General features: G+C 37.3%; 1 protein-coding gene across 2 annotated transcripts; it reads right to left on the bottom strand.

The window, feature by feature from the left end:
- Positions 1-6,172: 6,172 nt before the first annotated feature.
- Positions 6,173-26,675, bottom strand: LOC113228980 (nascent polypeptide-associated complex subunit alpha, muscle-specific form-like). Of its 2 annotated transcripts, none has more exons than XM_026462444.1 (10): positions 26,528-26,675; positions 18,821-18,895; positions 18,154-18,289; positions 17,434-17,510; positions 16,219-16,267; positions 14,600-14,731; positions 13,632-13,710; positions 12,185-12,416; positions 11,824-11,932; positions 6,173-8,224 (listed from the first exon to the last, which is right to left on the bottom strand). In XM_026462444.1, the coding sequence occupies exons 1-10, from the start codon at positions 26,588-26,590 to the stop codon at positions 7,191-7,193; spliced, it is 1,986 nt and encodes a 661-aa protein (XP_026318229.1). In that variant the 5' UTR covers positions 26,591-26,675; the 3' UTR covers positions 6,173-7,190. The 2 variants fall into 2 exon arrangements, with proteins under 2 accessions (XP_026318229.1, XP_026318231.1); XM_026462446.1 differs by lacking the exon at positions 26,528-26,675 and adding an exon at positions 26,110-26,359.
- Between the last annotated feature and the right edge of the window lie 237 nt (positions 26,676-26,912).

Raw genomic sequence — 26,912 nt, 5'->3', positions numbered from 1 at the left:
AACATGAAAAACTGCTGGCAAACCGCGAAAATTGACATACTGACTTGCCGGCTCCGTGTTGACCTTTAAACAATTTTGCGTCGGCTAAATTCGTAACCTTTCGTAGCCTTCAAATTAGACGCTTCGTAGACGGGTCGTATTCTAGAACTCTACTCAATACTCAAGTCAGGATTTGAGTATTGCAGTGAGCACTGAAAATTATACTCAAGCCCTTGCCATTAGGGTTGTATTTCCAGTGCTTGAAATCATATTCAAGTCTGCTCAAGTCTGGAATACGACCCTTATAGAAGTATACTAATTTTCATACAATATCTAGTCTAAATATTGTTACGAACCGTTGTATAAGTTGTAATTTAATTATTATTGTTTAATACATTTATTAACTATTGGAGTTTTTTTTATTGTTACTTTTCGAATAGCAAGAAAGAGACTGCAAGGAAAGTGTCGCGTCCAGCCTCCACAGATGACCAGCACAGGGCCACAAAGAGACTCACTAGACTGACGGAAATTGAAAATTAGATCGACTTTCTTTTGAATAAAGGACGACGAGGACAATTCCGACTAAACCTCTGACGCGTGCAGACCACTCCTCTTGACAAAATTTGTACAAACAGAAAGTTCAGGAAAAGACCAAATATCATTGTTCTCAACAGCGGCAGCACAAATTACCGAATGCAAAATAATCGAATTTGAAATATCTAGTAAAATTATTGTATGAAAATAAGCATTGGTGCGGCTGCAACGCCACTATGGCGTGTCTGCAACGCCAATGTGGCGCGGTTGCAACGCCAATGTGGTGCGACTGCAACGCCAATGTGGCGTGGCTGCAACGCCAATGTGGCGTGGCTGCAACGCCACTATGGCGCGGCAGCAACACCATTGTGGCGCGTCTTTATTGAAAGCGCCCTAATATGAACTTTTTGAGTAGGCACCAAAAACACAATTACTAGAAACAATTTTATATGACAATCGTATCAATCAATCATATAACTTTGGTCTAGAAATTATATCTTAAGTTGTAATTGCCCGATATTGCACTTGGAAGAGTAAAAAAGGAAACAGTGTCCAAAAGAGGTTCTCAAATTTAGCCGACGCTTTGTCTACTATAGACGGATTTTTAATAAGAAAAATTCCTTCTAACCGACTGGACTTACCGTGACTACAGATGCCGCTGGTTCGAATCCAGTCAGATAGAAAGATTTTTTAAGCGACACGCCTGCCCTTAATAGTTTCAGTGCCACGAAGAGTTTAAAATCGCAATATCTCAGGGACTGCACACGACAATGTACTGCACCTGTCACTCTGAGACAAAGCAGTAAGTTGACAAGCCTTTTCAATTTCACCAGAAGTGTAAATGGTAATACTGAGCTGGAAAGAGAGAACATCAATGTGACAGACTTTCGCCTCCCACGTTTGCAGCATAAAAAAGTTTGTGATCGAAATCAGGTGGAAGAAAACATGGCGGAACTGTCTGATAACCCCGAGATCTGTAACTAGGGTTGACACACCCTAGTTTGCCAATTTTAAATCATCTCAGTCGTCTGTCGATAGTGTCAATGGCATGATTTTGTACATTTGGTATTCTGCTAGAAGTGGCTTCTCAATGGCTCGCCATCGCTACGTTTTTGGAATTCTGCTCTTCAATGGCATTTCGATAGCGTAATCTACTAAGTATATGACATAAAAATACATTTAAATTGAAGGCTCTGAGAAATGGTCATTTACTATGGGCCTCATAAAATAGCTCTAAGGGTCGTATTCTAGAACCCTACTCAATGCTCAAGTCAGGATTTGAGTACGGTTTAAAGCACTCGAAATCATACTCAAGTCCCTGCCATTAGGGTCGTATTTCCAGTGCTTGTGTTTCAATTGCAATCCTGACTTGAGCATTGAGTAGAGTTCTAGAATACGACCCTAAGTCACTCGATCAATGTTGCCTTATTAAAACTACCATGGAAATACAATTCTTATATTAATTTTTATCTCGTTTCAACAACAATTCAATCTTCAAATAAAACGTATTTATTTTCATTATGTGAAATAATAAGTAGACTCCGCATTAGACGTGTCAAAGACTCACCATTGAAGAGCAGAATACCAAAAAATCGCAATGGCAGTTGAATAGTTGGCTAGCATCGAGTATATAACCAGAAATAGAGACGAAATGTCATTTGTTTGAAAATTATTCTGCCAAATCATTACGATGACAACTGCGCTCCGATTGGCCAGCCCGAATTCGAAACAATTGGCGGGTGTCGCTAATCTGATCTTTATTACAATAAATGCAGAATATTTTTGCAGTATACGTAGAAGTACACACAGGTCAGTTGTTGTTGTACTATTTCAGCTTTCTAATTTGTGATTTCAGTGCAAACGAGTTGATATTTAAAAGCGACATAAGGCCCATTTGCCGATGAGTTGCCACGTTGCCAGGGATGGATAGCTCTTATGTTGTCTCTATTTCTGGTTAGATACTCGATGCATTTACTATATTTCAAACGTCTTACGATTGTCACCACCACGGATTTTTGTCATTCAAGTATGCAGAAGCTGCATAATAATAATGTTTGTGTGTTCACTGTAGTTTTAAACCTCGTAAATGGCGATCGAATCTTATTAAAGCACAAAGTTACTAAAATGCAAACAATGGATTGTGTATACAAATTCTGCAGGACGATTTCACATCATATTTTCTTCATATTCGCACACTGGCTTTTACTTATTCTTAAAGTAACGTATCCAATTTAACACCCTTGATAATTTTGCCTGATGAATAGCCAGGGATGGATGACCCTTATTTCGTCACTATTTCTGGTTATATACTCGATGTTGGCTATCCACTCACAAGACACTTCTCTTAACTTTTAGCAGAATACCAAACGGAGAAAATCCTGCATTTAGCACTCTGTCGACCACTGAGATGATTTAGCATGAGCAGATTTGGGGTCCTGGAAGCTTGGACACAAACTGCCATCAGAAACTTTCAGCAAGGAAGATGACGTGTAATCACAAACTTTTATTAATTCTAAAATTAACGTCATAAATTTTGACTCCGATAAAAAAAAATCCGAATGTATTTATAAGTTTTTCACTTAATTCATACTAAAGATTACCAAGTTAGTGTTGAACCTTGAAGTGGTGGCGCTAATATCGATATTTGACACTTATTTTCGTGTTGTTAATAGTAGAAAATAGTTCTTAAAAGTTCCGCAACATGGCCAGGGTTCAGGTTTAACTTGACAATCTCCAAAAATCTATACAAAAAAGAATTCTATAATGCTACAATGTGCAGTGCATATTTTGAACCATTTATTTTAATATACCAAATTCTCCACTGTGGACCTTAAAATACTAGCACATAGAGTTTACTTTGGACTACTTAAACTTATTCATATCAGTGTTTTGTTTATTTGTATTGTCCAATATATTACAAAAACAGAGGGCTTATGAGGTATTTCTACATGCTAGTATTTTAAAAAAATATCTTTTTCTTTTAACAATTTGTGGTCAACACGTAATAAGGTCCTTATTTTTGATATTTTGACTCGATATAGCAATACATATGTATAATATACAATTGGAACTCCTATTTATTATTTATTTACCTAATTTTCTTTCATAAATCACAATGGGTAACCAGACAACGCAATATGAAAGTCTAAGAGATTGTTTTTTGTCTTGGAAAAAAGGTTTACATTAAAAAAAATTTTTTTTGGTGGATCGCCTGAATTTTCAAACTTTCGAAAACGCCCATATCTAAAAACGATTTAACGACATTGGAATTTCGCAGTACATTTAATATCACAACTTTTTGGATCCACCACTTTGTTTTTGTGTCCGCCTAAATAAAAAATAAATATATGACTAACACAACGGAGTGGACGCATGACTAAATTATAAATTAAATACGCTGATAAATCTTTTTGTTTAGTTTGAAGCGTGGTGTCGCACGGCTACATGCGCGTGCGCAACTGGTGAACTACAAAATAAGGGTCTAGAAAACGCCTGCGAGGGTAGGCAACGGTTAAATGCCACAACAAACTCGGTGTTATAATAATTCATGAAACAAAATCGCTGCTTTTCAAGAATAGTGGCTCATGCCAAAATAGTCCATATTAATATTAGAACACAGTTGCATTCAGAATGTGCAAAATTATATTGTGGAAAAGTCATTTAGCTGTTTATTGGTTAAAACAAACAAGTGACCACATATACCGGTGTATGATTCGTCAGCTTTGGACCTTTAGGTATACTTCATTTTCGATTTTGAGATAGGCCACTACTCTAGAAAGCCATGGAAATCACCTTTAATACAATAATTTTTTACGTCAAAACATTATCAACAATGTCATTAAATGCCATAATTAATAAATCAACAAAAAAAAACAATAAAACATAATTGTTACACTAAATTACATAAAACAATTTACGAATTTGGCAACTTTTATACATAATCTAATAGGGAAGATAAGAAATTCAGTTCAAAATAATGAGCTAGTCATATACAACAATAACCGACATGCGTCAGTGCCGCACTTACGCTGAGTGTATTTTATATGAGATACCATTCGCACATACGTCGCATTGTTGGCCACGGGTGTAGTCTGAGAAAAAGTTTACGTCATTATCCCGTACTTGTCCAATACTAGACAGCAGTTGTAAGAATCATCTTTAATGGTTAACCAATTGTTAGTAAGCCGCACATTATAACGCTGGGAACAGAATTCAAAACTCTTAAACAGGAGCACAGTGTCTCCCTAAGCGATTTAATTCTTTGAATTATGGGCTTGGTACAGATGCATATGACTTAAATACGGGTCAGTTCCAATAATGCACAACTGGAAGCAGATATCTAGCCACGGTAAAAATAATTTCAATGACGACAACCCTTCCCGCACCCCGCAGGACCCCCTCAAAGACCCACCACGCACATTCATTCCATCCTATCTATATCTTACTCATATATTTACATATTCGAGCACTACCTCGTATGTACAAGTTACACTTAAGACTAATGTAAGGACACTTGGAACTGAGAATGGAACCTTTGGTCGGGCGTCCACACACCGAGAACGCAAGGTACTTGTTATTTTACACTAAATTTTGGATGTCATTTTACACTAAATTTTGAATGCTATTTTACGCTCAATTTTGGATGTTATTTCACACTAAATTTTGAATGTTATTTTATACTACATTTTGGAGGTTATTTTGCAGTATATTTTGGATGTTATTTTACACAAAATTTTGGATGTCGCTTTTCTTCACTGTATATTTAAGTGAAGGTATTTGTTTGTTTGCTTGTTTGACTGCCCAGTCAAGACAAGATATCATGTTTATCCAACCATTGAAGAAATATTTTTATATTGTCGCCCTTTACAAAGGAAAATTTTAAATTACTTAGACATGAGAACATTGAACTCTGAATCAGGCTACGTAAATTACTTTTTCACCACACCTGCTCATAAACAGTGTCGTGGCATGCAGGCAAAGTCGACCGCAATGTTCTAAATTCTGTGGCTCTAGTGAAAAGTGGTGCCTGTCAAAAATGCCAACTTTACAAGGAAACACGAATAACACTTAACACTGAATAGCCATTGACTTACAATTATATGGACGTCGGGTCCGCGCTAAAAAGAAAAAGTGTCCGAACTTATAGGGCGTTAAAATCGTATACAGAGCGTCATTCACGCTTTAGTCTTCATTTGTTCGACTGACAGCGAAGCAAGCAAAATTAGACAGTACTGCGATGACATTACAATTTAAATTCAACGTTTTAGCTTTTTCATGTTCCTTTACATGTTACTACGTTTAAATGACTTGGGACATTTTTTTCGTGGTTTTTGTATTAGACCCGTCGTCCATTTATTTGTAAGTCAATGTGAATAGCATATTAAGTTGCAACTGTTTTTCGCGTCGCCTTGTAAAGTTGGCTTTTTTGACCTATGCCCTTTTTCACTAGAGCCACAGAATTATGCCCACGGGCTTTTTCATTATATTATCGCCCTATGAATTGTTACGTCAAGATTAATCAAAAAGGTTTTTATGCTCTAAAAATCTGAATGTATATAATTTCGCTTATATACTAGAAGTATAAAAAAAACTTAACATTTGCAACTACGTTTTACTAAATTTATTTTGTGAATTCAAATTTTGCAGTATTTTTAGAATTTGAAAATTATTTCTGTGGCTCTAGTAAAAAGAGGTGAAAGTCAAAAAGCCAACTTCACAATGAAATGCGAAAAACACTTAACGCTTAATATCATATCTGCTTTTCGCATCTCCTTGTAAATTTGGCTTTTATGACTTGTAGCCCTTTTTCACTAGAACCACAGATATATTTTACATCTAATACATTGTGGCTGCATGCGTCTGAGCCTTTTATAACATTTTAGTGCGAGTTGTATTATTAAGGGAAGAATAGTCAGTAATCTGTTTAAAAAAAATCCGTATAAAATCCATTTCAGTAAAGTAGCACGGGCAGTAAAAATTACAAACCTGAGTTATTAGCCTTCAGCCTTCGGTTTCGGGCTTTTAACAAACTCTCGATAGTAATTTCTTATTTACCGCATCAACATTTTCATTCGCCTTTAAAGATATGATATGTCTAGCAGTAGATAGGGTGATGTAGGAATAGCAATGATGCCTTGGCGTCACTAGTAGGGGAACAATGGGGGTACGCAAAATTTGTTTCCACAGCGAACTTTTCAAATAATTTTTCAACTATGCTCAAAATGTACACCATCAAAATGATAATTATTGTGTAACTTCATCCAAAACGTATAAAATGACAGTAACTTGCTTACAACGAAGGCTGAATCAATATGGAGATGCTCGTTTTCCAAACTTAGGTGTTTCTTCTGGTCCATACTTGCCATCATTTTGATATATCGAATTTGCATTTAACTACTAACGCGTATCATACTATTTAGTATGTACGTATCAAATGGTCGCGTATCATTTTGTATTTTGGAAATACCGAAAAGATTCAAGTGTGGACCCGGTACACTTAAGCGCTGACTGCACAGTAAACTCGGATACAATCATTGTACAAAAAAACAGTATCACTAACCGTCAACAACAGGTCTGCAGATGAACGTAGCACAAGTACACAAGCACATCTCTTCAGCACTTCCATTAATTTGGCACTTCAACACTGACTTAGCACGAAAGAGTATCACAGAGTCACGTCAGTCAATCACCACATACGGCAGCGCAATTAGATCGCCTAATTTCGCACACTCATGCCACTCTGTGAAGTTCGGAGGCCGTGGCGGTCTACCAAGCTCATCCACCGTCCGGTCTGACTCCATATCGTTGAGAGCCTGCACCAAGACTTCCTCCCCTTCGTTAACGTCCACTGGCAGAGTGACAACTGGAGCGGGATCCGTCTGCTCATATGTATATGGAACTGTTTCCAGTGCTCTCTGGAATAAGGCATATAGCGTTCTCCCATCTATGTCCTCTTTCGTTCTTTCAACGGTCCTGTGGTCCTCCTCTTCGCTCATAACTGCTTCAACAACGTTCATCTTAACTGGTACCTCACAGGCACCAAAGTTTTTAACATCCTCGTTGGACAGTAATGGTGCTTTCAACCGCTCGCTCGGTTCTAAACTAGGAACAGACGGAGTCTCCGCTTTAATTGAACACTTGTACTCATAGACTTCAGGCTTCTCTTCAGTTTTTATTGATTCCTCAACTTCCTCGTCTTCTATGTCTAATTCAGGTTTTGCTTCTGGAGAGTCAACAGGGTAAGGGCGTATAGGGGGTGGGGAAGGTGGAGGTGGAGGTTCTGGAGGGGGCGGAGCGAACTGCGTCCAAGGCAGATTCTCGCAAAGGGGAACTCGTGACATGTTTTTGACGCAATAATCATCCGCGTAGTCAGAGTACTTGTACAGAGGAACAATGCTGGTGAAGAGATCAGTGTTGTCAGGGTCCATTGGTTTTCTGACCGCGAATTGGTGAGGATGAGTGGGAGCTCTCGTGCCGTTGATGCCGGGCAGGTACGCGTGATGCAGTGCATGGACGTGGTACGGCCTGACGTCGGTAATCTTCGCCGCTGGACAACTGTCCTCGGCCTCGTCCTCCCCGCAGGTGCATTCGAAGTATTCCCTCTCGTCCTCTAAGGAAGGGAGGGGTACGGGAGTGGGGAGGCGTGGAGGAGAAGGTGGTCGCTCGGTGCTGCCGTTACGGAGCGGTGAATCCAATTTTATTGGATACACCACTGAAAATGAAATACAGGATAGATGAGAAAATACAAATCATGACAAATGTACATACATAAGTCTTACTTCACAAAAACTACACTTAGGACAATTATAAACGGAGCTCTCCCCGTCAAAATTGTTATATGAAAGGGAAGCCTGAGTTGTCATTTTTTACAGATCGTTGGTCCAGCCTGAAAGAATCAACCTGTAAGCAACTTACAGTTCAAGGTCACAACTTCCCTTCGTTCCCAACGGACCAGACTTGAGTTCGGCTACAACCGCATCTGTGCGTCTGCGCTAGGTAACTTGCTTGAATTGGTAAAAAAATATGCAACATTCAATTAAATACTAAATATATAAGACAACCAGATCAGTACCAACTTAGAAAAGTTCGTTTCCCAAATTATTCCCACCAGGAATCGAAGCCGGGACCTCTTCACCCAGCGCTCATAGTGTAAACGTTGGACAACTGAAGTAGTTAAAAGAAAGCTCTATCATATGTTGGACTCCTGTATTATTTCAATATACTGTACCTACCTAATTTATGTAAAACTGCGTTTAACCTAATTGCAATATACTTCGCGGAATGGGGACCCGGTGACCTGTATTACAGGCATTTTTATGCTTATCTCTCAGGCCCCATAACCTCGTTCTCCGTCCGAAACAATTGTTTATTTACATCGCATAATTCCTCGCCTGGCCCCTTTTTCACCTTTTCTCCATCTTTCAAATCCCGTTTCCAATATCTGTGGCTATAATGAAAAAGTCCAAAAAGCCAACTCTACAAGGCGACGCGAAAAAAATCACAACATCAACAGCTTAATATGATATCGAGTTCTTAGGTTTTCGCGATTGTTAACACATAGGAAATGAAACTATTTTTCCGGATTTAAATCGCGTATATTTGTTTTTTCAAACAAACCGACGTTTCAGGCCCTTTACAGGTCCCATGGTCACGGTTAACCGTGACCAATATACGCGATTTAAATCCGGAAAAATAGTTTCATTTCCTAAGCTTAATATGATATTCAGCGTTAAGTGGTATTCGTGTTTCCTTGTAAAGTTGACTTTTTTGACATGTACCACTTTTCACTAGAGCCATAGAAATTATAAAAGTTTCGACGTTTTAAAAACAAGTTAATCAAAACACTTTGCTAGTGGCTAAAACGCAAGAGATAAAAGAAGTAATACCCGACCGAATTAAAACACGCATATATGATGCGAATGAAGCTTCATGCTTGACATTGTTTTTTCACTTATCGAGTATTATTTATTTGAAAGTAAATGTTTCTGACGGATGTTGGACGGAGAACGAAAGTAGAACCCCAGGTACCAGTCTCTCTCAAATAAGGTTTAATGTTAAATATCATTAGTCAGTAATGACCACCACCTGTGAAGACGCCTGAGTCTTTTTATAGATTCAAACTAAAGTGCAAGGATTGGTTTACTTTGCAACAGAAGGCGTAATGTTCCTGGTCGGTTGTGGAATAGTAATCCGTATAGTCTGATAGCGGTCATTTGTACCCTTTGTCGTCCTGGGGGCCTACCACAACCTCTTAAAACAATATTACTTTAACCTTACATTGACTTTTCGTACCATAATGCGCTTAAAGTAAGCTTATTGTAATGTTAAAACTATGATGTTTTATTGACAGCTTTATGACTATTCATTCACTCAGTTCGTACTATGACGTGACTTTAACATTACTTATTAAAAGTTTTCAATATTTTGTATATTTTTTATTTTATACCACGAATAGTAATTCGTGTAAATAGTTAATAAGTTTATATTATTTTATATGTATGTTAGTTTGTAAGGTATGTATCAATAATAATAATATGTATGTTAGTCTGTAAGGTATTTGTTATATGGGCCTTAGTTGCCTGAAATAAATGAATAAATAAATAAATAAATAAAAATAAAATAGGAAATAATTTTTCGTTAAATAAAAATACGCGAAGTTTATTTCGTAAAAATATGACAGCGCTATCTATATGCTCCTTGGTGAAGGTGACAGTTGACACTAGACTGTAAGTCCGAACATGACTATCAAGACTCAGCATGTTTTATTTATTTTTCTTCATGAAAATGCGGAAAAACTATTGAAAACAACGTAATTTTAATAGATTTTATTATTACATAGTTTTCTTTTCTTAACAGTCAAAATTCTCTGAATGTAAATAACATGAAGTACTTAAACATTATACTACGATAGGGTGATTCGGAACATCAAAAACGAAAGAGACGGCATTATATAGTTCACATAGCGTTATCTCTTTCCCATTTGTGTAAGGAATAGACAATATTGGGAAGTCATTCGTTCTTTCAATCACTTCAGCAATAATACATTACTTGGTTGACAGGTTTGTCTTGGTACGAATATGAGTAATATTATAATAAGCTCACTTTAAGCTTACATGGAAACAAGATTGGTTTTGGAAAGGTTATGGTGGTAGGCCACCTGATTAAACTTGTTTGTTTTTGCTTGATACGTGATTATTATCACTTGTAACCAGTAAATAAATAGTTAGATATTAGTTAGATTAATGATGTTTGTTTCGTTGTAGTCCTTTTGTACAAATTATGTTCCGACAATATCCGACAGAGAACACAGGCGGAGATTGAAAAACAGCACTATGCTGAGGCTTCGTTTCTTTTATCACTCATAGCTCTTAATTTATTAGTACATAATGTCGTGTGATGTTGTATGTATATGTGTGGGTGTGTTTGATTAATATAGTCTTATTTAATTTTAATTTATGCAACATAATTACCTTGCATGTTGACAGAAAACAAATAAATAATTATTATTATTATCAGATCCCTATTAAAAAGTCAAATGTTGATATTTCTTTACAAATAGCCAATATGTCTATATATACCTTTGCAACAAAAGTAAAATTGTCCAAACTACTGTATTAATTTCGTCCTTCGAGTATAAATGCTCCTTCACAAATTGTTCACTCATTTCAAAGCGTGAAACACACAAAGAGCGGGCGCGAGTCGGGTCGGGACCGCGGCGGGTAATTCCGTACCGCATATATATTTATATGGACGACAACACACCGGGCGGCGGTCGGCGCGGCGTCCCGACTCGCCCCGCATCCGACCCGCACCTGCTTTCTGTGTTTCACGCTTAAATGCGGGCAGTTAAGTTGTACAATACAGTTTTATATTACTATCTATGTTTATAATATCTCTAATATTTCAAGCACTTGAGTCCAACCTCATGAAACAAATTTCAAAAAGAATTATTCTAAATTGGACGTAGTTAAGCAAAAAGGATCCAGCCCAAAAAATTATCAAGAAATGAGTTATATGTACCAAATGGTTCCTAAAGTCACTTAGATCAGCAAAAAAATCCAACATAAATATCTCGTTGTTACATGACATTATAAGTTTTGAAATTAAACAAGAGTGGAAACACTTTTAAATTTCAAACTGCCATATCTCGAAAGTGACTGGTTGTCATTGGATCCTTTTTGTTTAACTACGGCCAATTTGAAGTCAATACGAATCTGAAAAAAAAACAACTGTGACATACAGATACAGTTTCTCCACTCAGGTCCCTGTTGAGAATATGGAGCATTGGAAAGAAGTATATAAGAAACATACCATCCTCAACGACTACAACGTCATCATCGGCCCCAGGCGACTCTGGCGACGGCACCGGTTTGCTTCCACGCGACTGAATCTGTTCCAGCAGCTCTTTTGTTGTTTTCACCTAGAGATTAATATTGTTAAGTTATTACGGTAGAGACATACGACAAAGGAAATGAACGAAAAGCGCGTAGCCCACACGAGTCATAAAATCCAAAATTCGAATTATCTTTATTTTATTGTCATATCAGATTACCCTGAGAAGAATGAGCTAGAAACTAGGGAAATTTCGGGTATCGAAAACTCATTGATCGATCTAAATGTCAAGTAGCGACACCTATTGGCGGTAATCGAAATGAATTCAAATTATGCTAACCTTTTTGGCGCCGGCAGCGGGTATCTTATTAACCAAGGCAGTATAGGGATCGACCGTGTCCCTCCGGCAGCCGTTCCTCCGCCTCTCCGTGTGCGCGGCGCCGTTGCGCGCGACCCACCCCGCGGCCGAGGGGGGCGCGGGGGAGGTGGACAGGGCAGGAGGCAGGGGGGAGGGGGCCAGGGCGGGAGACGGGATCGTCGTCTCCGTGCCTGTGCCTGCACGGCTGTGGCCCCTACAAAATCAAGTTGGTACATTCACATGTACGATTATAGAACTCACAATGGCGGTTATTATTGAAAACTAAAATGTGAAAAACAGAATAAAAATTTCTACACAAGTATACAAGTAAAAGCCAAATTAATGCAGCATTTTTTTTAAATCTGGCCAGTTATGTTACATTTTTATTTGACACCAAATTTGAAATAAAAAATTAGTCGACTTAACGTCATTTCATTCATTTATTTAAATTTTCTAGTAATACAGGTTTGTCGAGAGTCGAGCTCGATCGATTGTATTAAGGCCCATTTAGATGGAGAGAGTTTCTTGTCTCGAAGATACGAGTATCGAAAGAATATAAAAACTTTCCTCGTCTAAATATTCGCGATTATCGACCGTCCACGTGAACGATAATCGCCTCGCCTTTGAATATTGAACGTCTCCGTGTAAACAGAACTTGAAAGCAAAAATCGTATTTTGTGTTTTGATTATCACTGCTTTTCTGAGACAAGAATTAGTGAAATGCGAACGAAAATAAATTTTGGGTCAAGAAAGTATGAAAAAATACATATTTCTATACAGTGCAATGAACTTAATATTGTCAGCAGTTCCAAATTCAATGATTTTTGCGTCATTTTGATATATCCATAGTCAATACCGCAGTAATCACTGAACTCGAATGGCAATTCTCGCACTCAAAACGGTTCGAACCGATTTATACGATTATCGTATGAACTGTAAAGAAATGTCGTACGAGATCGAGTTTTGACAAGTCGAAAACTCTTAAGCAAGAATCTCCTTACAACATATTTCTCTGTATAAACAGTCGAGGAGGCGATTAAGTTGTTTGCGAAACTCGTATGACATCTAAATGTGCCTTTATTGTATAAAATATAACTTAAGTATAAGTATTTTTTATTTATCAGACTTTAATTTAATAAATATTATTCGTAAACCATTACAATTCTTTAATTTTTAGGTTTCTCAACAAAGTTTTACGCCCGGGTTCGGGTCCCGGGCTGAAAAACACTTAACGCTTAATATCATTAAGCTTTAACTGTTCTTCGCGCCTCCTTGTAAAGTTGGCTTCTTTACTTATACCCCTTTTCACTAGAGCCACAGAATTGTCACTTGAAACCCAATCAGAAGACACAAAAAGTTTTAAGTCAACTAACCAACACGCTTGAAACCTAGGCCTTTTCGATCACGGCTAATATCCTAGAGAACTCACCTTCTCTTCTTGGGCTTTTTGTCCCGTTTAGCTTTCTTATCGTCGTGTAGCGCCTCTGGGGATAGCGGCCTCTTCACCGCTGCAATTCAAATTGTAACTTTTATGGTAGGCAATAGGAAATACAGGTTGATCCTGGAAAATATAAATACAAAGGACAATGGCAAACTCCCATTTTTATTGACATAATTTTTAACCGACTTCAAAAAAGGAGGAGGTTCTCAATTCGACTGTATGTTTTTTTTTGTATGTATGTTACGCGATAACTCCATTTGTGAACCGATTTTGATGATTCTTTTTTGTTGGAACGAAGGTACCTCCATAGTGTTCCCATTTAATTTTGAAGAAAATCATCCACCTCTAAGCCCTTAGAGGCTGATCACGCACAAAGATTCATTTTTATAAATAGCGCCTAAATATTATAAGGAGCAATTATTTTAATGGTTGATTTTGCTATTCTACAATTCAAGGCGTTTTTATCTCTCAATATACTTTGAGTAGTGAGAACTGATTTTTATTATCTTCTGTGTCACGTCCCGTATAGTGGCGAACTAGTTGATGAATCCGGGTTTGCGCACTTTCCGGTAACCGATTTCAATAAAACTTGGCAAATAGATGTAATTCCACGTGCTTTTGAGGTCGGTTTTTTTAGTACTCTGTACTGATTATGTGTCTGTTTATGAAAAATATGTGAAAATATAGAGTTGAAATTCCTGAACAAATTTTGTTTTGGGTTTACTATTATGAGAATCAAGAATTAAAGATATTCCAGTTTGAAGTTTTGGAGGTTATGTGTTACGTAGCTATAGTATGCCATTGTTCTTTCTAGAAAAAAAAATGTTTTATCCACACAATTACCTGGTCTCAAATCAAAGTATTCCATGTACTGAGTACCAGAGCAGCTGAATTTGCTACGTGGTAATACCCGGCATACCGGCCACCGGTAATCGAACCTGCGAACCGGTACTTACGAGGTGTGAGTGACTTTTGCTTCTGCACAGCGGCGGCGAGGGCGACAGTAGGAGGTGGCGCGGGAGTAGGCGGCGGTGGGTCGTCGTCCACCAGGATCACGTCCTGCGAGTCCGATTCGTACCCTCCCCATGCTGAGTGAGACAAACACGTGTCATGATTTTTTATATAGTCGTCATTGACTTACAAATAAATAGACGACGGGTCTAATACAAAAACCACGAAAAAAATGTCCCAAGTCAACCTATTTAAACGTAGTGACATGTAAAGGAATGTGAAAAAGCTAAAACGTTGAATTTAAATTGTAATGTCATCGCAGTACTGTCTAATTTTGCTTGCTTCGCTGTCAGTCGAACAAACGAAGACTAAAGCATGAATGATGCTCTGTATACGATTTTAACGCCCTATAAGTTTTTTTTAGCGCGGACCCGACGTCCATATAATTGTAAGTCAATGATAGTCGTATACATTGTGGATAGAATATGCCAAATATTCTAGGAAACATTCTTTTATTTTTAACCGACTTCAAAAAAAAGAGGAGGTTACACGTTCGGACGCCGTCATTTGTGGACCGATTTGGTAAATTATTTTTTGTTTGAAAGGGTGCACTCTCGTGGTGGTCCCATTGTCACCAAGTCAGAATCTGCTTAGGGGATCCCATAGGGATCAAGGGAAATCCTGATTTTATAGGCATGTCCGTGTTTATCGATTTCTCCATCAATAATTTGTGGACCGATTTTGAAAATTCTTTTTGTTTGAAAGGGTATACTCTCGAGGTGGTCCCTGATATTGTTCCGGGTTCGTTTCGGCTATCACAAATTACTAATTAAAATTAAGTAATAGGAAATCGAATTAACCAAATGCGAAAGAATTCAGTATTTTTTTATTGTTATTCACAAGTAAAATAGTGTGACCATTTGTGGCAGATTTCTGCCATTTGGGCAGATTTCATTTTTATTCATTTTCATTGCGGCAAAACATGTTAACGTTTTATTAAATGTGGCAGAGTTTGCCAGATTAGGGAATATTCAATAAGTTCATTATTATTTTTGGGAACAAACTGAAAACTTGTTGTTTTCTGCTACTACGAACAAACATCTGCAGCAACATACAGGACAATGTTATGAACATGAACATAACCTATATCAACTTTACAATCCCAGCTTTTAGTCTGTACTCAATTAACTTTTTTGATGCTACGATAATGGACCATAAGTATTGACAGGTCTGTTGAATGCACGTCGTCAAAAACACTGTGTCACAAAATACATAGGATGTCGCCACCCTTCCTTCACCATTGTACTACGTTACTTAAAAGAATTATCCTTATAATTGACCCTTTCGTTCGGCATCATAAAAATGCAGTGTTTTATAACCGACTTCAAAAAAATATGTTACGTGATTAGTTTAGATTTGTGAACCGATTTCGAAAGGTTGAAGAAAATATTCCACCTCTAAGGGTGGCAAACTAGGGGATGAATTCGGTTTCGCCCAATTTCCGATAACCGATTTCAATAAAGTTTGGCAAATAGATGTAATTCCACGAAATTTGAGATGGTTTTTTTTCATATAAAAATTTATAACGTATATCAGCTACAATAATAGCAAATTGAGCCTTTACCTGGCCTGGACGGCGGTCGAGGACTGGCAATAGCAGGACTTACAACTTGCTGCAAAGAAAAATTTGTTATCAGATGACAATGTACATATATGTGAATTACAGTAAGTAGACGTTATGGCGAACGATTACGGCAGTACCTACAATGTAATAGAGTTCGTCCAGGGAAGTATGCCACATTACCTATTTCTACAACCAAACTGTCATATGTGTATTATTCCGTTCCGGTTTAGAAGGGTAAGTGGAAAATAAAATGGTCATTTCAAGAAGTGGTCAATTCTAGAAGTGGTCACTTCAAGAAATGGTCAATTTGAGAAGTCATCATCCTCCACAGCCCGACTTCACCCACTGCTGGGTATAGACCTTCCGTAGTTTGTGCCTTCCACCAATGTCGATACCTCTTGTGGCTACGATCAGTGCAAATTTCAGAAGTGGTCCTTTTTAATTATGGTCATTTCTCATTGTAGCCCTAAACCGCCGAATAGGTGAAATTACAGGCACATGAGACAGTTGAGGGTGACAGGCGCAGCGGCAGTGCCTCTCAGATGTTTGCAATTGAACCCCCGAGTGGTACTGCTGCTGTTACGGACAGGCGTGTAGCTTATGAAAAAAAAATACTAAGGCAGGAAGCGGACATCTAGTCTGCACAGTTTCGTCGTCGTGTAATTTCTTAGGTCCCAAGATAAGCCCTGAAGCTCTATCAGAAAGATTTTCTTCTTTTTTATTTCTAGCTTTTAGCGGATAGTTTATCATTCAAGGAAAATATTATTAACTTTTATTCCTTAAAGCTGGAGAAACTTTCAAGGAAATGAAGAAACTGTTGTTACCGCAGCTGGCACCACACAAAGTATCTCTACACATAGTGTCTGTACGTGAACAGTTTTTGTTTTAATTTAATTTTTTATGTTTTCTTTATTTTGATTGTGTTTTTGTTTTGTAATTATTTGTTTTGTTTCGTTTTTTTTTCTCTTTTGTGGTGTCATTTGTGGTAAACTGGTCGATTTGAAGTGACACAATTGACGACACCCGTCAATTGTTTCGAACACGGGCTGGCCAATCGGAGTGCAGTTGTCACCGTAATGATTTGGCAGAAGTTTTTAAACAAATTAAATGACATTTCGTCTCTATTTCTGATTATATACTCAATTACTAAAACCCATAACAGCTATTGTATACATAGACATAGTAATATGTTCCAGGTAGTTATTTCATACATACCCTGGAGAGAGCTGGTGAGGTAAGAGGAGTACCACCCAAGCGCCGCACTTGCCGTTCAGCCGATGACCGACTCGAGCCTAAGGAAATGCAACCCTAAATTCACTACATGACGGTATATTACGTATCGAGTTAATTATAATTTCAATTCCAATATTATAGTTTTAATTTCAATATATTTTTAACCAACTTCAAAAGAGGAGGTTCTCAATTCTATTGGTTTTTTTTTGTATGGATGTTACACGATTATTTCAGCATTTTTGCAGCAATTTTGACGATCATTTTTTTTGTTGAAAAGAGGGGTACCTCAGTATTGGTATCATTTAAATTAGACGAAAATATTCCTCATCTAAATCTGGCCACACAGAGGCGGCCACGGAAGCGTTCCGGGCGCGGGAATTATTGTAACGAATGAAGGAACAGAACTTTTGAAGTCGGTTTTTAATTATTTTTTAACCGACTTCAATAAAAGGAGGAGGTTCTCAATTCGCCTGTGCATTTTTTTTATTTTATTTTTTGTATGTATGTTACGCGATAATTTGTGAACCATTTTGATGATACTTTTTTGTTGCATAGATGGTGCCTCCGGCGTGTTTCCATTTAAATTTGAAGAAAATATTACACCTTTAAGGGTGGCAAACTAGGGGATGAATGACTTTTGAGGTCGGTTTTTTTAGTACACTGTACAGAGATTATTATTATGTAATTTATTCAATTCGTCACCTGTGTGTGCTGGCGAGGCCCTGGCCGGTATGACAAGGTCTCGCCACCGCTTGACGAGCACTTTGGCACGCCGCGCGAGTGTGGGGTCTGTGGTCTTGCGTCGGAGTTCGTTCACGTGCTTGCCCAATCGGGTGGTCTGCAAGATAACGAAGATGATATAAATCACATGATGAATATTCCTTAGAAAAGACCCTTGGCTCTGTAGTGTGATATATAATTATGGTTATATCAATATACAAAATGTCTTAAATAACCATAACCTTAAAATATAGAAATTGTTTAATGGTATTTCAGCAATGCATCGTTGGGTAAGTACCGATAAGTCGAATACCTTAACTAATTTTAAATGTTTTTAAAAGAGAATTTTGTGCTCTATCTTGTTCTGTTTAAAACGGATACTTGACCATTGGTCACTTAACCGCGTTTTAGTCAGTGGACGGCAAAATACATACACCGACGTTGTGGAAATAATCCAGCTGAACGATGAAAGACGTTGAATATTTGTCACGACCCATCTAATCATTTTCTATAGCATTCAAAATAAGATGTGACATAATACAATCATCTCTTTCTAACCTTCGAATGTTTGTTTAGCTGATAGAGACCGATTCAAAATATCTTTTTACATAAATAGCATTTATAATCCAAATAAATAAAGTACACTGACCTCCAACAGCTCTTTTGTGATATTGATTTTCTCCAGAACGGATATGATTTCATTGACGGTATGCATGTCGACAACCTGAAAAACGTAATAAATAACTGTTATTAATACTAGGTATAATTTTTTACCAGTATTCACTACGGAGATGTGCACTCTCAAAAAGGTCCACGAGCCCGTTCATCACTAACCGAATACCAAATTAATGCACTTAGAAAACTCACCAGAATATTTCTTCAAACCTTTTTTTTAACCCTATTTTTAATAAGACTGTAGGGCTAGCACGATAGGGCGCGACTAGCGCGAGAGCGACATAAAGTGCGAGATACTGCTATTCTCACATAGAGATGTCCCGCTTTATGTAACACTTGGTTGTCAATGTCGGCTTTGTCATGTCAACCCTGTGGTGGAGTGAATTTACTCTATCGTGTTTACCCCTCGTAGTGAGAGACAAGACCTCACATATGAGTACAGTAACAGTACAGAGTAACACGAGTGGCTATCGATTCTCGGCACCCCATGCACGATCACTTCACAGAGCAACAGACAATGAGGAGCCGGAAAAGTTTCGTCAAACGCGTCCTCATCCTCTGAGCATTGAGCCGGCTCAGGCGAGGTGCGACTTTAGCGCGAAAGAGTACCATCTACCTTTGTCCCGACTTATGAGAGTCCTCCCCCTGGACATGAATTGCCATGGCCGATCTGGACGTCTTTGATTAGGCTTCGAACTGAGGTTGGTCGGAGCAAGGACAACTTGTCCAGGTGGGGTTTTTCGGATGGTTCTAACCTGGACTGCTTGTTAGGTGCGACTCAAACGACGGCCCATCTCATATTGTGCCCTGCGTGCCCTAACACCTGCACAATTGGCTGGTGGCTGCTAGTGACGCGGTCGGCGTGGCTGAATTCTGGACCACTATAGTATAATATATGTCATTGATACGATAAGAAGACTCCCCACGTGCCAAATATCCCCTAATTGAAACTGGCTTCTTATAACCCCATAATGGCACAATCCATCAAATGTAGAACATATTCAAACCTTATTATGCAGAACAATAGAGTGCTTATATAGACGAAAATCGAAATAGTGAAGACAGATATCACGCGAGACGGTGTGGTCTTAAAATTCTGTGGGACAAAAATGACATTCCAGCCAGTAGAAGGACGAATTTCTCCACATCCAGATCTGAAAAAGGATTTTGAGAATCACGACACATGACCTGTTTCTTCTTACGCACAAAACAGTACTCAAAAACCTTACAATTTAAGAATCAGCAGAGCCACGACACTTTAAATTGCACGACTATCTGTCGTCACGACATAATAGCAAGGCGCTCTCACTGCTATGGACAGGCGTGTCGCTTGCCACCAGGCATGTGACTTGTTCGTCCCGTCACTTAAAAAATGCAATTACGAAGGGATTATGTAAGTAAAATCCAAATAAAATTTCGACAGTATGGTACGTGTATGCTAACCATTCAGCAATGCTGTTTTACTATTTTTTTACGGCTCTGCAATCAATCCATTGAGTTATAAATGGAAAAAATAAACTAGCTTCCTACTATTGTGATTTGTGACGTTTGTAAAACATGTTTAGTTGAGATGCGTACGTATGTTTGCTGCTGTACGTGTGAACATTAATCCGTTTGTTTGACAAAATAACCGGCATCTTATTGCATATATCTTCAAGATTTAGATTGCCATGCATTATGTTAAAATCCAGGATATATTCAGGTGGATATTCTCTCCAGCAACTCTGACCATTTTCCAAAATTCTTCTTCAGAAAAAAAAAATACTGTCGTAACTTATAAGTGATGGAATTGAGAAAACACGATATGATAATTTAAAAAAATATTAAATTAATCTTATTGCAAATAATTGGGACTATTTTTTAATTAGTTGCCCACTTACAAACGAGAATTTAAATATATTAGTTCCAATCAGTTAATTTTTTAACTTTCAAATCGTGTTGTCTCAATTCCATCATTGTTGAGTTAGAACAGTATTTCGTTGCACGTGCGACCTATGTCCCTATCGCTAGCGAGACTAAACAGTTGGGCACCATCTTTCCTTCTACCAGCGACATTTGTCATCATTATAAATGGCAGGAGATTGTATCTGTCATGTCCAAGCATAATTCCAATGGTAACTAAGTATTTTTAGTTCAATTTACAGTTTGTCCTTTCATTAAAGTATTTATTGTCGCCGTATTTACATGATTTTAGCAAAATGCAAAAAGCTTCGACAAATAAGACTAGATTCAACGCATCAATATGGACTGATAACGGACAGCTCCATGTGTAAAAGGGACAGCCACACAAGTTTTATTAAAGTGTTCCTACATGTCAACTCTGCCATTATAAACAACGCATTTGTATTACGGTAACTTTCGACATATTAGCACCTGAAGTTTTTTTTCTTTGAAAAAGTCAATAAAACTGAAACTAAATAAGATATACAAAAACCGCTTAAGGGGGTTGTAGATCCAGTTTCCTTGATGCCAGATATGAAAATAACTCAATTTCGCCAAAAATTCGGTTACGATGCTTATGATTTGCAGAACTATAGGAATAACACAGAGTACCAAGGCCCTGAGTATCTCTACCATACGCTTTACAATACCATATCAGTGTAAACTGTAACAAATTTATTTAGTAGTAAATTATAAACAATATATAGAATTATAAATACAGTTGATAAGCCACATTGAAATAATAATCAAAATTCTTGATAAATATGTGCAGTTGGCAGGACAGAGTATTTTTAAACGACTTTTATATCATACGGAAGTAGATTTACAATTGAATATGCAAAAGAAATTCTAAATATTTGTAACAACTGTGTGATTAGTCTCATTTTATGTGACAAGTGGGGTCAAGTTTTAGTGGTAAGGCACTGGCCACAAAGAGAACATAAAAACTGTAGAATCCAGGAAAGTCCTTCAGTACTTTAATGCTGTTGGCTTTGGCTCTGAACTGTAATTAGTAATGATCACAATCAGTTGATGGACTCATGATGAGGGGTTGTATAGGCCCTGAATGAAACCAGCCTAATAATAATTGTATTGTTCACCAGTTACAGCTGTTGCTGTAGTTTCTCTTCTCAGAGAATTTTTTTGGAATTTACCAGTAAATCTTTGAGTTAAAAACGCGTGCGTTCCTCAACTTGGCATTGGCGAGTTTGCCGATATGGTAGCATAAAGTAGAAGTCATATTTTTACAAAACTACTGCACATAGACATTTTTACTTGACATTGGCGAAATCATAATTTCTATTCCATTCTATTTCCTTAATGGCGGCCACTAGTTTCGATGGTGCCATAGCTTTTAAACGAAGAAGAAGAAGTTCAGCGGTTATTGAAACTGTTGCCCTGACTCTGGTCGACTGTGTCATTGCCTGGGAATGCTGCCCCATTTAAAAATTCTAAAGTAATCTTTTTAAAATAGATAATAATTGACATAAGACTTGTTTTCTACCACCTCTATGTCATCTTTCTCGCATCTCCTGTATTAACAAAAAACGAAGCAGTTTTTAATCGACTTTTAAAAAGAAGGTTTTCAAATTTATGTTGGCTACAATGCATTGATCGTTGATGCTGTCCAGCAGGTGCTACCGCATTTGTTTAAAAAAAAAGAAACCGAATTATCTATGCATAAACTACACTACATATACATTTTCTTGATTTTTTTATTATGTTAATATAAAAAATACGTGTTATCAATAAGTTTGGAAACTTATGTTGTACATGAAGGAGTTAATTTAGAAGAACAATTTGTGTTTACAAAGTAGAGAACTAATTTTGTTTCACAATGTAGGTGGCCAGAACAATGGCAACACAATATTGTCAAGTTGACATAACCAAAGGAAAAGGGACCTAAAGTGCATGTGAAAAAGTTGTCAATTAGCTACAGGACAGTAAATCCAAAAAGCCGCAGTCATCAGAAACATAATCACACAAAAGCTTATCTGTTCCATGAAATCACTTTATCGTGGACAATTCATAAACAACAGTGCATTTAGAAATGCAAGGAAATATTTTACTATAGAATGATATCTTTGCTATAAATATTATTTGAAACATATTCCATAACTAAAATTTTTTTATTTTATTTAATAAAATGCATATTGTAGAGTGTTGCTGCTTTTCCTTTTTCAATTTTATATTTACACTCCATATTAATTTATTGAATTTTGAAAGGATGTAGAATGACTAACTTAGCTTTGCACAGACACATCTTGCATATATATTACATAATATACACATCAGATGCTATTTAGAAAAAAATTACAGATGGCATACAACCTTTATCTATTGTTTTGACAACTTAGAAAGCCTATAAACGGTATTAAAAAAATTGAAAGTTTACCACCTTCAGTCACATCAGGAGAATTTTTAGATTTACACGTACTACTCAGAGTACAAATGTAGGCAGAAGGTTAACTGCTATAATCCACAAAATAGTCGTTTCATTAAGCTTTCTATGATATTAGTAATTTGATGATGACTTCAAACAAAGGAGGCTTCCCAATTTGACTGTATTTCTTTGTGTATTTACGCCATCACTCCCACATTTGTGTACCGACTTGATTTTTTTTGTTGGAAAGAGGGTACCTCTTTAGTGGTCCCATTCAAATTTGAACAAAATATTCCACCTGTAAGGGTGGAATATTTACTACTAGGTACTTACATTACATTAGGGGACGAATATGGCTCATTAGATTTCACTCACTTCCTGTTAACCAATTTCAATAAAACTTGGCAAATAGATGTAATTTCCTCAAAGTTTTGAGGTTGACTTTTTAAAAAAAAGTTATAATTATTTAAATGGAGTCAACTACTTTGCCGAAAATGCCTCGTCTTGGAGAACACTTACACCTGGTAATGGCAAGCAACTTATAGTTTAGAATATTACATAAGTATGTCTGATTTTACTATTTTGCATTAAGGTACCAGTAAACATAAGGGTGTAAGACATCAGTGGCTTGAAAACTTCAAAATAACTAAGCACTTCTTGCTTGTGGAAACATCTATTCACAACCATGCTTGTCTTTATTATTTGTCACACAGTAAAAGTTACTTCCTATATGGTATCATTAACCATATACAAGATAAGTAATGTTTTTATTGCTATAGGTTATGATTACAATATAACCCACAAGTTCGCATTTGCAATATTGGGTTTCACATGTTGAGAAATAACCTGTTGTTTCATGGTTCTTTTATGTTCAGATTTAAGAAAATGATTTTGCCGTTTTTTATTAATTAGTATGTTATTTTAATTTACTTTTGAAGCCTATATATATACTACAGCAAACGTTTATGTTTGATATGATTGTGTGGTCCATATAGAATAACAACATCTCTGAACTCTATTCTGCTAGACACAGTTACCAAGCTAGTCAAAATGAATTGGTGATGGTGTATAGAAGAATTAATTGGAATAAAAGTAAGTAAAAGAAGTGCCTCAAGTTTGTAACTGAAAACCCATCTCAGATTACTTCACTATAAAAGTAAAAACTTTTAGCGTCATTATAGAGTACTTAACAGGATTGAATTATTACAAAGAAAAACAAAATGCAAAAACCACAGGGAGAAAGTGCAGATTACTGAAATGCCAAAAAAGCGTTGAGATTGCTACAATCCCGGAACAGATTGATACAGAAATAAGTCACTCATTTTCAGTAGTGATTTTTTACCTTTCCAATGACACTAGAATTTGTGAAATTTTATCTTGCTTGCTTAATCAGACCTTTCTAAGACATCAGGCTTTCTGAACTGATGTTTTACATTAGTGAATATTTGGGCATGCCCTGTGACAGATATTTGTAGGATCAAACACTTTTCTCTTGTTTTCGAGTCGTCTTTCTCATCAAGTCTTTAGTATATTTGAACAGGGTCATTATTATTGTTATGGCTTCTCAAGGATTTTGCTGCCCATTTCATTGCAACTGCTAATTGACCTATCACGACCAGCAATAGTTTTTTTTCATCTTGTTTTTAATAAGTCCTGTAACACCCAAGTGTCAATATGAACTGCCTCTGTGGCCAAATGCAAGAAGTCCCGGGTTCGATTCCCATGTCTGGAGAAACATCTGTGTGGCCTAATATTTATTTCTCTCGTGAGTTTGGGTGTCATTTTTAATTGGACATGTGTGTCCATGCCTCCCATGATACTGGTTTCCTTAGAACAGGGCTACGAGTGTAAGCGCATTAAAAATAAAATATATCAGTCTTGTGATGTCGGCCCGTGTGGATTATTCTACTCTATCATGTCGCCTCATAGTGAGAGGCAAGATCTCACATATGAGTACAGAGTTTTAGCCTTCTACACCAACAGGTCATCCATCACAATATTTAACTCGCTAGCCTGTCATATATATGCTAATTGAAATCCAATGGGCTTCTTATAGCCACATAATGGTCACACTCCACTAAAAGTAGCATATCTTCGAGTTTGTTTTTATTAGGTGATAGAACTTATTAAAAAGTGGCAAGCACAAAGTCTAAAAGCTAAGACCAACGTATTTCTAGAAAATGTGCTGTCCTTAGACTAGGGCTTTCGGGGTAGACACTTTTCGAACAGTTTTATACCAAATTACTTTTTTTTGGGTATCTATTTTCCACTCTAATCTCTCCTATTTTCCATGATTATTATTGTTGGTCTAAAGAGTGTGGTCACAAGGCCAACAGCATTAAAGACCTGAAGGATTGTCCTGTCTTTGACAGTTTTTGCGTCCTCTGGTTGTGGCATGTGCCTATGCAATAGTTTCATACGCCTCTCTTATATGTACAGACTGTAGATAGGGAAGTACATTTGTAACTCTGTTACATAGACTTCTGTAGCTCAAGTTTGTAGATATACCCATTTTAAGCCAAAATAAGTAGATAATCATGATTTGTTACCTTTTAAATAAAAAAGATTACTGACAAATGAATAATAGTTACCTTGAGAAACTGATATGCAGATATCATTTAATATGTTTTGGGGCATACAACAAATATAATTAGATGCACTAGAGTAACAATGTAATAGTAAATAGAAGTGTTTGTCTTTGGCTCATTATATGTAGGCCTACAAGGAGTCAATGTATTGTATAATCAAAATATTGTATAAAGTTTACTGTTTCCATAATCTTGGGCAATGCTTCAGTATTGCGAAAATGTGAAACCAGATATCGTGGTGTTGTGCAATTCAAATTTGGTAGTGTAGTCCAGACCTATACTAAAAACAGTTGTAGATTTCATAAGGTTTATATGTCACACGATGCACAAGAGTAAATACAAAATACTTACATCGCATCAGCCAAAAAAAAACCAAGACTCCAACAGCGCAACATAGCGACAAACCAGACGAAAATCGACGGGAGAGGTCACGCGTGGCACTATTCCGTACTTTCACATTGCAAAATATTTGGCACTACGACACATTAGGGGCGGAGGGAGCGCGCGACGTCAGTGGCCTGGCCCCCTGCGCACCGAGCACACCTCACCTCATACGCACTCATGGCCTGCGCCCACACCGACACATCCGCCAGCCCCCACGGGCCGACGCCATGGCTTCCAAGCACGAGCATCTGCACATCTACAATACCAGACTCGACTTCCCAAGAGGCCAAATCGCAATCGAAACGGGTGTCACGGGCTCGTGGACCGTTCTCATATCTCCCGACTCCAATTTCTTTCTTCCCGTCTTCGAAACTCGAAAACTTACATTGTAATTGTTATCCAACGCATTCAGAAGTCGATTACTTAGATCATGAGCGTTATTACTCATTTATAAACGAAAATATTTAACTAAATACGACGAACGTGTCTCGGCTGCGTCGTAATGGCGGACCGACGACTACGTATGCCCGTGCCAGGGCATTTTAGCCGAATAATTCAGCTGATATCTACCGAGGGCGACGCACACTCGTGTTTTTCCGTTTCTTTTGACGGCGGAACTTTATTTTTACATTTCATCTCACTAGATGGCGACAGTAATTAATGAAATATAAACTCAGTTACGTTTTAATACACTGAAAAGTTAAAAAGTCATATATAATAATTATAGTTTAATCAATAGTAATGACTAAACTAGCAAATTAGAATACTAT

This window comes from Hyposmocoma kahamanoa, unplaced genomic scaffold, assembly GCF_003589595.1.
Source record: "Hyposmocoma kahamanoa isolate Upper Pololo Valley unplaced genomic scaffold, ASM358959v1 263, whole genome shotgun sequence".
In the NCBI taxonomy this organism is placed as follows: domain Eukaryota; kingdom Metazoa; phylum Arthropoda; class Insecta; order Lepidoptera; family Cosmopterigidae; genus Hyposmocoma; species Hyposmocoma kahamanoa.
The sequence above is the reverse complement of the archived record's forward strand: the minus strand, read 5'-3'. Positions and strand labels throughout refer to the sequence as shown.